The 12,500-nt window shown below is 46.4% G+C and overlaps 1 protein-coding gene across 1 annotated transcript in view; it reads left to right on the top strand.

Annotated features, from left to right (window-relative positions):
• Window positions 1–12,500, top strand: part of acin1b (apoptotic chromatin condensation inducer 1b) — a gene marked incomplete at both ends in the record, with an annotated part of 30,408 nt that overhangs the window by 12,041 nt on the left and 5,867 nt on the right. The window contains 5 exons of the mRNA XM_080547731.1: window positions 4,723–4,852; window positions 9,342–9,387; window positions 9,698–9,846; window positions 11,414–11,569; window positions 11,838–12,012. Coding sequence (XP_080403857.1) covers window positions 4,723–4,852; window positions 9,342–9,387; window positions 9,698–9,846; window positions 11,414–11,569; window positions 11,838–12,012 — 656 coding nt within the window. The remainder of the gene's footprint in view (window positions 1–4,722; window positions 4,853–9,341; window positions 9,388–9,697; window positions 9,847–11,413; window positions 11,570–11,837; window positions 12,013–12,500) is intronic.

Genomic DNA, 12,500 nt, shown 5'->3' with positions numbered 1-12,500 from the left:
CCTTCTTTAGAAAGGCATGGAGGGGTCACAGCCATTATTGGCTACCCCGGAGCAATTAGGGACTTAGTTAGTGCCTTGCAGGGACACTTCGACACGTGGCCCACCAGGGATTTGAACCGCTGTGAGTTGCCGACTTTGCGATCATCAGACGGTGGCTCTACCGGTTCAAACCACAAGTCACAGACGCGCCATTACCGTGGCCACGTCAATATGTTAATCACTTTAGGCTACACCCTCATTACACAAATACATATCACATTAAAATGATTAAATCCAATAAGCATTCATGTTTTATAGTTTGGAGTTGGAAAAATGTGCATAGAAATAATGATAAGGAACATAATATGTATGAGGCTGTATATCCGGTTGTTAAGTCTGACGTCAAAAGTGACGTTTAGCCATTTCCGGGTCCAAACCAGAAATTCCCCGCACCAGAGTACCAGTGTACTACAGCGGTAGAATGACAGTTTAATCGTTTTTTAGACTCGGATCTATTCATACAACTAGGGACACGGCACTTTCCTGTTTTCTCCATATTGTCAGGGTATTTGAGCCTCGGAAAAGCGCTAAATAAATATAATTTATTATTATTATTATTTCGGCATTTCGAAGACAGCGCCTCAGCCAACTTTGGACCCGGAAACACGTCACGACTTGGTGGCTGTGTTTGGTCATAACATTTGATTGTTTGACAGTTTAGTCAGACAGCTTTAATGGTGAGCCCCCGTGTCATGTTTGATTATGTTTAGATATCTATAGATACGGCTATGAATCAAAGTAAGGATATTGTATTCCGTATTCCGTGATGTTGTTAAAAAAAACGATAAACCAGTTTGGTTATATGGGTCGCAAAAACACATTATACTTTTTTAAACTTTTATCACTATTCGTTCCAGTTCGCTTTCTTTCCACGGTGGTAAACACATCGGTGAATCGTGCTGCTTAGTCACGACACGCTGCTATATGCAAAATCTATCAGCAGCAGTATTTCTCGTCAGGCATCCAATGCGGCAGCCTCCACAGCCGGTGTGGCCTGTATGCTGCTGAGAGAGAGAGAGAGAGACGGGTCCTCGCCCTGCTGCTCCTCTCTCTGGGCTTTGTGTGTTCGGAATGGCATACTGCATACTAACATACTAAATTAGTATATACTGCATACTGCTTGCTAAATTCATAATAAGTATGCCAATACCAGCCGACCGAAAATCTAGTAAGTATACATTTCTTGCATACTCAAATGTCACATACTCTACCAGTGTGAACGCACTGCATACTCAAAATCTACGTCATATCTAGTATGAGTAGTATGCTAGTATGCCATTTCGAACACACCCTCTCTCGCACTAATTTCCCCTCCCACCCAAGCCAACATGGCCGTCTGGCTGCTGCTCTGATCACCGACGCATTGCACAACCATCTCCCTGCAGACGCAACAGGATTTCACGCATTTCATTGCAAACCCCCACGCCTGACCGGAGTTAATCTATCACGGCAGAGCATTTAGCTTGTCGGGGGCTCCAGCCCGGCATTATGCTGTCCGAAGCATGCAACAAAAACGGGTAAGATAGAGAGTTGAGTGGAGAGACAGAGGTTAGACAGAGGCGTTCAGGTTGGTAGATAGATACCCTTCAACGGCAGATTCCGGCAAACGCCACACCTGCAACACGTTTGCATGATTCACATGCTTAGCATTCAAATGTATTGATTGTAAGTCGCTTTGGAATAAGGCGTCTGCTAAATGCCAAAAATGTAAATGTAAATGTAACGCAGTGTATCAATGTAATGCATTGATAGCTTGTCTCATGTTGTCTCACCCCCTGTCTGGTGCGCTTGTATCAGATCAGATCGCTACATTAGAGACTTTATCTTTGATGTTTGATCAGAGAGAGTAGTGGATTAATGCGTCGATGCCCCCCCATGTGAGAGGCTGTGTTACCATGCTCCATGCGGGGTTGAGGAGCGGTTTCGTTGGGGGAAGGGAGGGGGACGTGAGAAAGTCGGGGTCTGGTCACTCCCTCTGCCTTTAACAGAGCATAGTATGTATGTATACGCAGATATATGAAAGTCATTCAGGTTGAATATATAATATAATTGCGTCATATCGAGATCATGCAGCGTTTCCTTCTTATGAATTAAACAACGAATGAGAAGGAGAATGACTGCCTCCTCGTTTCGTCTTGACTCAGAACGTTTCCCTGTAGTAATTCCTTTCAAGGAAATAAATGTAATGTTTCCAATAAACTCAAAGTCAACTCAAAGGATTCACAATTGTACAATATATCATTAAGTAAAATAAAAAGGTGGGCCCTATACATACAGTATTCTAAGCTCACCTACCCACACTCCACTGTGACTGTATGAATCAATCCAAAGGGATATACATAAAGACACAGGCGTTGTTTTGTGTGCCTTATTTGTCATTCTCCCCCTCATCATCACCCGTTTATTATTATCTTTTTCTAATTCCACCTTCCACCTCCTCTCTCAATATTGCTATTGTTGTCTGTGTTCTCCGCTCTTTAAATCTCTGGCTCTGGGTGGAGGTGAAGGTGGTGCTCACAAGGGAATCATCTTGGGAGGTGTGCCGTGAACCGTGATTGTGTTCAGAATATGGCTGTTGATGTTAATGAGCTGCTGTCATGGAGGTCGTTACTTCAGACATCTGTCCTCGGCCCACACAGTGAGAGAGATGAGTGTTCTCATGGTTAGACGTTATGACTAAGGCAAGGCCTTACACGGAGGCTGATACTGCTACACTACACAGGACCCAGGACCCGGTTTGTCCTGGTATTAGTCTGGCTCTGTATTCTTGGTTCAGACCGTTGATGATGATGGATATGGTAAAGAACATTCTAAGGTTCTAAATCCCCATTCTAAAGAACAAAGGTTGTTACACCAGTCTTGTGTGGCGGAAGTAGCGTGCACCATCTCTCTGTCTCTCTCTCTCTGTCTCTGTCTGTCTCTGTGTCTGTGTCTCTCTCTGTCTGTCTCTGTCTCTGTGTGTCTCTCTCTCTCTGTCTCTCTCTCTCTCAGTGTCTCTGTCTCTCTCTGTCTGTCTCTGTCTCTGTGTGTGTCTCTCTCTCTGTCTCTGTCTCTCTCTCTGTCTCTCTCTCTCTGTGTCTCTGTCTCTGTCTCTCTCTGTCTCTCTCTCCCCGTCTCTCTCTCCCCGTCTCTCTCTCTCCCCGTCTCTCTCTCCCCCCGTCTCTCTCTCCCCGTCTCTCTCTCTCTGTCTCTCTCTCTGTCTCTCTCTCTCTGTCTCTCTCTCTGTCTCTCTCTCCCCGTCTCTCTCTCCCCGTCTCTCTCTCTCTGTCTCTCTCTCTGTCTCTCTCTCTCTGTCTCTCTCTCTCTGTCTCTCTCGCTCTCTCTCTCTGTCTCTCTCTCTCTCTCTCTCTGAACACTGCGGTCATATTCTAGCTGACATCTGTCCCCTCAGAAGACTCGTGTTGCAGGTGTGGCGTTTGTAGATAGGGGCCAATAGGGCAACAGACACACTGAACAATGAGGGAGAAGGGGGGGAGGTGAATTCCTTCTCCTGCACCCCCCCCCCCCTCCAACTTATCTCCAAATGAAGATAAGATCTGAGGGTAGAAGTCCCACAGATTCCATAGTCCCAGGACTAGTGTTACCCAGCCCTTCCTCTGAGACCCAACAATGGATCACCAATAGCTGTGCTGCTGTGTCAATCATCAACAGCAGCACAGGCGATAGGTTGTTCTGATTGGTTGTTGATTGGTTGACTGTATCAATGCAGTAGTTGTTGCTTGCATGTGGAGATGACTTCTTCTACAGTACCTTACTTACACAAATGTGGCTTTCCTACCATGCAATATGCGACCTTACACCATTAGTAGTCAGTGGCTGAACTTGTGTGTGTCTGTTTGTGACTGATTGTATTTGTTTGAGGGGTATATGTGACCCTGATGCTGGGTGTCAGTTGGCTGGTGAGTTATTTATAGTTGTACTGACCCAGATCACTGGCCTGGACCCAACCTTGCTCAGTCTCTCTCTTCATTTCCTGTGTGTGATCATGTCGTCTCATCCTCTCTTGGTCTTTGACTACTTCAGACACTTTTTTTTTTGATTCTCGGGGATCCCCTCTCTCGGGGGTCCCCCAGCTCTGCTGTCGGATGTCTCTCTTAATTGCAATTCGGTTTTGTATCGTGTCGTGTAGGACGAGTGACTGCTTCAGTTTGACTTCATTCATAACACACTTGGTAGTCCTACTATACCTGTTCATTTGTTATCAGATCTTTTTATATTAATTAATCTCCCTCCATCCATGTATTTATTTCCTCCCTCCCTCCATCTGCCACCTCTCACCACTCTCTTTTGCTCTCTTTCTCTCCCTGCATCCCTCTCATCCTCCCCTCCTCTTTCCCCTCATCCCTCTGTCCTCTCCTCTCTTCTTTCCCCTCATCCCTCTGTCCTCTCCTCCTCTTTCCCCTCATCCCTCTGTCCTCTCCTCCTCCTCCTCCTCCTCTTTCCCCTCATCCCTCTGTCCTCTCCTTTTCCTTCCCCTCATCCCTCTGTCCTCTCCTCCTCTTTCCCCTCATCCCTCTGTCCTCTCCTCCTCCTCTTTCCCCTCATCCCTCTGTCCTCTCCTCCTCTCCTCTCCTTTCTCCTCATCCCTCTGTCCTCTCCTCCTCTTTCCCCTCATCCCTCTGTCCTCTCCTCATATCCTCCTCTCCTCCTCTTTCCCCTCATCCCTCTGTTCCACACCCGTAGAGAGGTGAAGCAGACCTCCTCTCTGTCTGAGCCGGCCGGCGCCGCTGTGATGGAGGTGGACCGACCCGACTCTGAGGCCCCGCCGGGCTCCCAGGGCGACCCGGAGAACAACGAGGCCCGCTTGGAGGAGGTAAGAATTTGGACAGGGTGTCGTCGTCGTCGTCTGGGTCCTCGGTCCCCCCCTAGGCACATGTGGAGATAAGAGAGGATCTGATCTTAGCAATATGGGAATAGGGCTCTTTGCCCTCTGATCATTTTGGAAGGTGGAATTTTTACATTTACGCTTATACCTATCGATCGGATCCTACTGCATCAACTGCATAGGAAGTAAAGACTAAAGGCCAATGCACACGGCGTGCAATTTTGTCGCACAACAACATTCGATTCTCCATTCACTCCCACACACTTCAGTGGTGTGAATTGAGAATCGGATGTTGTCGTGCGACAACATCGCACGCCGTGTGCATTGGCCTTAAGGGTTGGTTTTGGATGGGGAGGGTGTCTTAAAGCAAGAATGAACTAGCCCTTAACTGACTGTGATACAGCTAGCTAACTGTTTATAGATATCCCTGAACTGGCACATAGACAAGCATGCATGCGTTATCCTGTCCCTAGAGGGGTTCCGTAGTAGCTCTTATCTTAATGACTAGACTGCAGGTGGGACGGAAATGGTGTTTGAAATGAGACATGAACATCGGAAGGGCGGGCTGCATGCTCCTCGTCTGTGTGTGTGTGTGCGTGTGTCTGTCTGTGTGTCTTTCTGTGTGTCTGTGTGTGTGTGTGTGTGTGTGTGTGTGTGTCTGTGTGTCTGTGTGTGTGTTTGTGTAATGCTCAAACGTGTGCTTGCATGCTTAGCATTTTCAGAAGCTAAGTAGCTCCCCACTAAGGTTAAAACGGACTATACTGCAGTATAGATTGAACGAGTGAGTCTGTTAAGCACTTGTACAGACACATTTAATTTCTAATATCATGACATACTCCCAAGTTACCAAACATGTTCCAAATATATCGAAATTCACATGTACTTTGCCCTACTTCTGCATCCATACATACTGAGCAAATGTCCTAACTTGACACTAATCAGACACTAATCTAAACGAAGCTCAGACCATGAATTCAATTTAAGTTCCACCGTGAAGATTTACGTAAACATATTTTTATTTGATAAATGCAATTAGTATTTTCTGGAGAAAGCCTTTTTTATTTTTTTTAAATGGTGTGTGTCTGTCGTGTGTGTGTGTGTGTGTGTGTGTGTGTGTGTGTGTCCCTGTGTGTCTGTCTGTGTGTGTGTCCCTGTGTGTCCTTGTGTGTCCCAAGAGTGTGCATGAGTAATAGACCTTGACAGAGTGTGTGAGGAGAGACTCATCAGGACTCTCTCCTTTTCTCTACTTGTTTTCTTTTCCTTATTTCTGTACTCCCTATCTGTGTATCTCTCTCTCTCTCCCCCCCTCCCTCTACTGAGTGTCTCTTTCTCTCTATCCCCCCCTCCCTCTACTGCGTCTCTCTTTCTCTCTATCCCTCCCCCCCTCCCATGTCCCTCCCTCTACTGAGTGTCTCTCTTTCTCTCTCTCTCGCTCTCTCTCTCTATCTCTCTCTCTCTATCTTTATCTATCTCTCTCTCTCTATCTCTCTCTCTCTCTCTCTCTCTCTCTGTCCTGGCTTTCTGTCTTATCCTCTCTCTCTCATATTCCCATAAACTCGTTATCTACCTTATCTTTTTGGTATGACTGCTGCTGTTTAAAACCCCATTGATTGCTTTGTTACGAAGGTGCCCATGCCTCTTCCATTGCCCCTAATGGTACCTGCGTACTACTACTACTACTACCACCTCCTCCACCACTACTCCTCCTCCTCCTCCTCCTACATCACCTGTCCCGCTATGCCCCAGCGCCTCCGTGGTACCTGAACTAGGCCCCGACTAGGCCCCAGAGTCTTCTGCACCCCACCCACCACCCACCGCACTTACGGAGTTAATCCAGAGCCTGAGTCTGCAAGGCCCCCCCCCCTCCGTCCCTCTCCTTACCCTCCGTCCGCCACTGAGACAGCAAGAACACATCAGACCAGCAACCCCCCGTTGCCCTGGGGGAGGGAAGCCCCATCAGCTGGATTGGAGATGGAGACTCCAAGCAGGTCAGGAAGGAGGCAGCGTTGTCTGTCTGCCTGCCCTCCTGGCCTGCTGTCTTGTGGGGGAGCTAAGCTGCTAGGTTTCCCCCCCAGTCCCTCCCCGCCTCATCCCACCTGAGAGAGAGGGAGCCTGTTTCTGCCAAACCCACAAGACCCACAAGCTCTCTGACCCAAAAAGAGGACTTGTCACAGACAAGACTTGTCGTCACTGCTGCTGTGTTTTCCCCCTGCGTCTCCTGCCAGGCTGCCCCCTGCTGGTAAAGAGGAGTATAACCAGACAGATGCTCTGCCTGTCTCATCATGGACTTGAATGAACTGGGCCATCACTGATGAGGCCCCTTGCTGTTATTACCTGGACCTGAGGATCTGAAAGGACACTAAGTACACTGACTTCCTCTGAATACTACTGTCACTCACGGTGTCTTTGACATTGACACCTAAGTGGAATATTGAAATGGACTTGTTTTGTTTTTGGGACTATACACTTTTTCCTCATTGATTTGTAGATTTGCAAAGAAAAGTAGCCTAATTTTCCCCTGGGAACACAGTTAAAGATGGATCTGTCTTTGCTGCTGCTGCTGTTATCAGGATTTGGAATGCTGCTATTGGCCGGTTTGTTTTCAAGGTCAGAGGTCATCTGTCTGTCTGCCTTAGTTCACCCACCAGCCCAGCCTGCACCAGAGACTTTCCTGAACATGGATAACACTGCTGTCAATGTGGCATTAGTGAAATGGCTCTCATCCTGTTGTTCCCGTGGAAACTATCGCCACCTAATGGATTTGAACTGTTCCCCTGCCTGCAACCAAGCCTCCATTACCCCCCTGTGTTCATACATCCTGACCGATTCTGTCATCATCCAGACATCTATAAGAGACTTTTATCCCATCCCTTTTGGTTTCCTGTCAGTATTTCAAAGAACCAATCACAAACCAGGCCACAAATAACGTCAAGCTGTGGTCTCATTGGACAGTTCATTATGACATCATAAGAGACTATTCAGACATTTCCCCTTTCAACTTCTCAGGCTCATGCCTGCGTCCCATTCTGTCATCAACGCTGAGGATCAGATTTGGGACTCGCGGGAGTTGATACTTCCCAACGAAATTCCATTGTTTGACTACCTATGCTTTTGCCTGGCCCAAAGAAAGAAGAAGAACTTACACTTTAAAGCACCATTCAGTAAAGAACAGTCCTCTCCTCCTCACCCCCCCCTCAAGAGAGGTTCCAAAGCTCAGATCAGTTCCTGTCTACCGGCTAATCAGCAAGCACACTCAAATCGAGCCCCGCCCTCACTCCTACTGCCATCTCTGATTGGACCCTTGTTGCCTAGATACAGTACACACTGCCGTGCGGTTGGGCCATAGCCAAGCCAAGTGAGGATATCAGGTGTCAATGGTACCAGGAAATGACTTGTCATTCTTCTCTAATTTGAGGTGTACTTGTTTTTTTTTCTGAATAACTGTCAGTTAAGAGATGTCAGTTAATGTTTTGTCTCAGAACGTAAGCTACTTCAAGAACAGGAGGATTGACTTCATTTTTGCTTTGTGTAAACTTTGCATATAACTGTCTTGATTACTGCAGTTTTAATTTGATATCCTAAAAGCTGATAATGCTAAATGATAACAAAAAATCGATTAAAAAAAAGAAGATTCTGCATGTGTTTCCAAGCAGACGTCTAGCCCTTTAGTATGAATTCAAACTGCAGTATCGTCAGTCAGTAACCTGGCGTAACAGACAAGGACTCCAGCGCTCAACCCTCCACCTGTTTCATTGAAACACTCACAACACAAAACAACTCCCAGTCTTACTGACTTACTTTGTTGTCTTGAATACATAAACACCTACCATTCACCTAACCTAAGCCCATGGACCAACATAAAAGACAACATAAGAGAGAGAATGTAGGCCTACACATAATCAAAACACTCCAAGATACTATAATACTAACTAGACCACTCCTGCTCGCTACGCTAACCCACAGGAAAAGGCACTCTAGCTAGTCAGATTTAATGATCAGCCCCAGGGTGTTCTGTTTCTCTAGCAGCCTTAAATGGCTGCCTCTCGTTACGGCCCCAGGGGCCAAGCTATGAAATGCATTAATACAATGGCTTTGTGTCAGTCTCACACAGACCTGGCTGCCGGGGCCCTTAATGTAGCTGATGTCCTTAGCTCTGCTTGCTTTCCCCTTCGACACAACGAACACCAACAAACTACTAGGACTTCTTCTACCTATGATTTAGAAACAGTGACTTTGAGCAGAGGTGGAGGACAAACGCTTCTGGAGTCTCTCTCTGTTATTGATCCAGTGTCTCCCACCCCACCCCCCCTTCCCCATATGTGGTTAGATTGGAGCCTGTTTTCTCTCTCTCTTTCTAGCTACCCCCCCCCCCCACCTATATCTCTTTCTCTCTCTCCCTCCTCTGTTTGCCTATTGTCTGTCTCTTGTCTCACCTCTCCCCACACCCCTGGGGTATCTTTGTCCTCTCTCGTTCCAGAGCGCCACGCCTAAGGCTTTCACAGCCCGCAAGATCTCCTTAACCAGTGAGTATACCAGTTGCGGTCCTTCTATCAATGGCCCCGGGCCTGAGCTGGATTACTCTTCCCGCTACGAACGTTTTGGTGTAAAATCTTCGATCGGCAATGTTTTGTGTGCGCACGTGTATGTGTTGAACTCTGCCATGTGAGATTTCGTTCGTCCACAATTTGAGATTTTCTGACCTCCAGAAGGTCACGTCCTTCGACACACACACACATAAAAAAAACACGATGCCTTTCTCTTCCCCTCATGTTAACACCGTGGTTTATTCCAATCACCTCCCTGATCCTAACATGCTTGGTTTCCACTCAGCAGGCAGCAAGACCTCACCAGGCAGTGCGGAGGGAGGCGCAGGGGAGGCAGAGGGAGGAGGAGGCGCTGCCGGGAGGAAGAGGAGGTGGGGCTCCAGCACGGCGGTCACTGCCAAGAAGCCCTCCATCAGCATCACTACAGACTCACTGAAGGTACTGGACCCAGGCTGACATACACACAAACAGTCTCACCACCTCCACCTACTCGCCAACAGCACTGGGGGGGACACACTTGTTGGACCACCACCTCTTTGAAAGTGCTGAACGCACTAACCCTTACATATCAGACTGTAGGATCTTCTTAAGTAACTTGCTGGAAATGGATCACGAATATACTTCTGAGTTTCAAGACTATTAGGTAACATAGACACGGCTGTTCTAGTTAGGGCTGGGTATCGCCACTGATTTCCCAAAACGATTCGTTCCGATTCACAGCTCCCGATTCGATTCGATTCCGATTCGATCTAGTTACAATATAATTTTTTTGCTTGAATATGAAAGAGATTCTCCGAACTAATGCTATAAATGGTTCAAGGAACCCTATAACATGTAGCATTGTTAAACATATCAATGAATTGACTCCAAAGCAGTTACATGAATGTACTTTTTATTTACATATGACTTTGCTTTTGTCCAGCTCATCTCTATCGTCACATTTTTAAAATCCAAAATGCACCCAGACATCTGACTTTAAGCCTGGTGGTGACTTGAGTGTCCCTGCCATCGCCATGTTTTTAGATTTTAGTGTTGAGACCTCACGTTGCGTGAGATATGATAAATTCTTGTAGCGCGAGATCTGGCCACGAGATCTCGTTGCAGGTTGAAGCTGCAAGCAAAAAAAAAAATATGAAAGATCGATCTCGGGATTTATGAATCGATAATCGCTCATTTAATGAAGATCGATTCAGAATCGGGAAATCGATTTTTTGAACCCAGCCCTAGTTCTAGTGTCAACTGTCACTTAGATCCAACTGTCACTTTCAAATTAACCTCAACATTCCTGTATATACCCTGTATTTATTTAAACCAAAGTACAGTTTACAAAAGACAGCTGCTGCTGGGGGGGCTGGAATCATGAGAAGAGTTGTGGTGATCAGAGAGAATGAGCCCTTCGCTCACTCAGTATTTATCAACAACAATATGTAAATACAGTTTCAAATACTGGCCTATCACACGTACTGTATGGATGATCAAGGTGTGAAAGAGGGGGCACTCACATATGATGTCACTCTGGCCTAATGTTATTCCAGGTTAAAGGTCAGGGCAGATTCACAGGAAGTCGTCCTAAAATGCCCATATAAGGACAGTCACTTCCTGAGGCAAAAACATATGTCTCTAAGACAAAAGGATGTGTCATGTCATAAAACAAGGATGTCATAAAACACCCCTTTGTCAGCATTCTTTCATAGCTAAAAGGCCTAACCCTAAGTAATACAGTCCATGCATGTGTGTGTTTAAGTAAAATATACTACAAGACCTCGAAAAACTGAGAGAGACTGTCCAAGTCTTAAAGACACATGCACACGCATTGGCAGATCATTGACTCACTGATCGTAAACACACTCACCGTCTCCCACTGTTGAAGCAGACACAATTTGTCACGTTAATGAATCAGAATGCATGACAAGACCTACTTCCCTTCTCTTTCTCTCTGTGCCCGTGTCCCGTTCCTCTCCTGTCCTCTCATCCCCTTCCTGTCCTCTCCTCTCCTCCTCTCCAGTCTCTCATCCCAGACATCAAGCCCAGCCAGGAGGCGGTGGTGGAGCTGCACCCAGACGACGTGCACCTCTCTGGGGACGAGGAGCCCCCCGCTAGGGACGCCAGGGAGGACCAGGGCCTGGACAAAGGACTGAAGATCAGACGCACCGTCACACAGGTGGGTGGGGAGGCAGGGTTGGGAGGGAGGCAGTTACATCATTTGCAGAATACATGAACATCAGTTGATTATTCCCCAGGCGTCAAGGTCTCTTGATTATAGATAACAGGATATACAGAGCCAAAAGTATGGAAATTGTGTCACTGTCCAAATATTTCCCGGAACTAACTGTATGTTAAAGGCGTTCAGAAACCGTTGTTTCTATGTGTACTGATATGAACTGTTTATTTATCGTTGCCTTTTCCTCCCTCCATCCCAACCCTCGCAGGTGGTCTCTGGTGAAAGCCAGGAGAATGGACAGAGAGAGCGGGAGGACGAGGAGGAGGAGGAGGAGAAGAAACCAGAGCGTGAGAGAGAGAGGACACACAAAGAGAAGAGGAAGAAGAGCTCCTCAGAGGACGTCATTGAGATCCACTCTCCTGACGACGCTGACACTAAGAAAGGTAATACATCCATGTTAAAAAACAATGGTAAGGTTAATATAATGACATTGATCAATGTGCACTGTCCTATGTCAACTAAAATGAAGTAAAAACAGTATCTAGAGCAGGGATGGACAAACTCTTTTGCTTGTGGGCCACATACAGAAAAATATAGAGAGTCGTGGGCCAAACAATATTCTCTGCGGCAGTTGTCAACCAGTTACACTGCAAGACAAGACCATCAAACTGTGCCATCGAATGTTTGTTTTTTAATCTAAATAACTATACGACACTACTGAACAGTTTAGCTGTTGTTATTACAGTAGTTTATTGATGTGTCCCACACATACAGTACGCATTTCTGTATCTTACATTATATGCAACTAACGGTTGCTAGTCGTTCTGCAAAATGCTAGCGACACCTAGTGTTAAAACTAAGACATCCAAGGCACATAGAATCAATTATAATAATTTAATTTTTATAGAATCAGAATCAGAAGACTTTATTG

This window comes from Nansenia antarctica (genome assembly GCF_963989245.1).
Source record: "Nansenia antarctica genome assembly, chromosome: 17".
In the NCBI taxonomy this organism is placed as follows: Eukaryota; Metazoa; Chordata; class Actinopteri; order Argentiniformes; family Microstomatidae; genus Nansenia; species Nansenia antarctica.
Note: the sequence above shows the minus strand (reverse complement) of the source record. Positions and strands in the feature narration are given on the sequence as shown.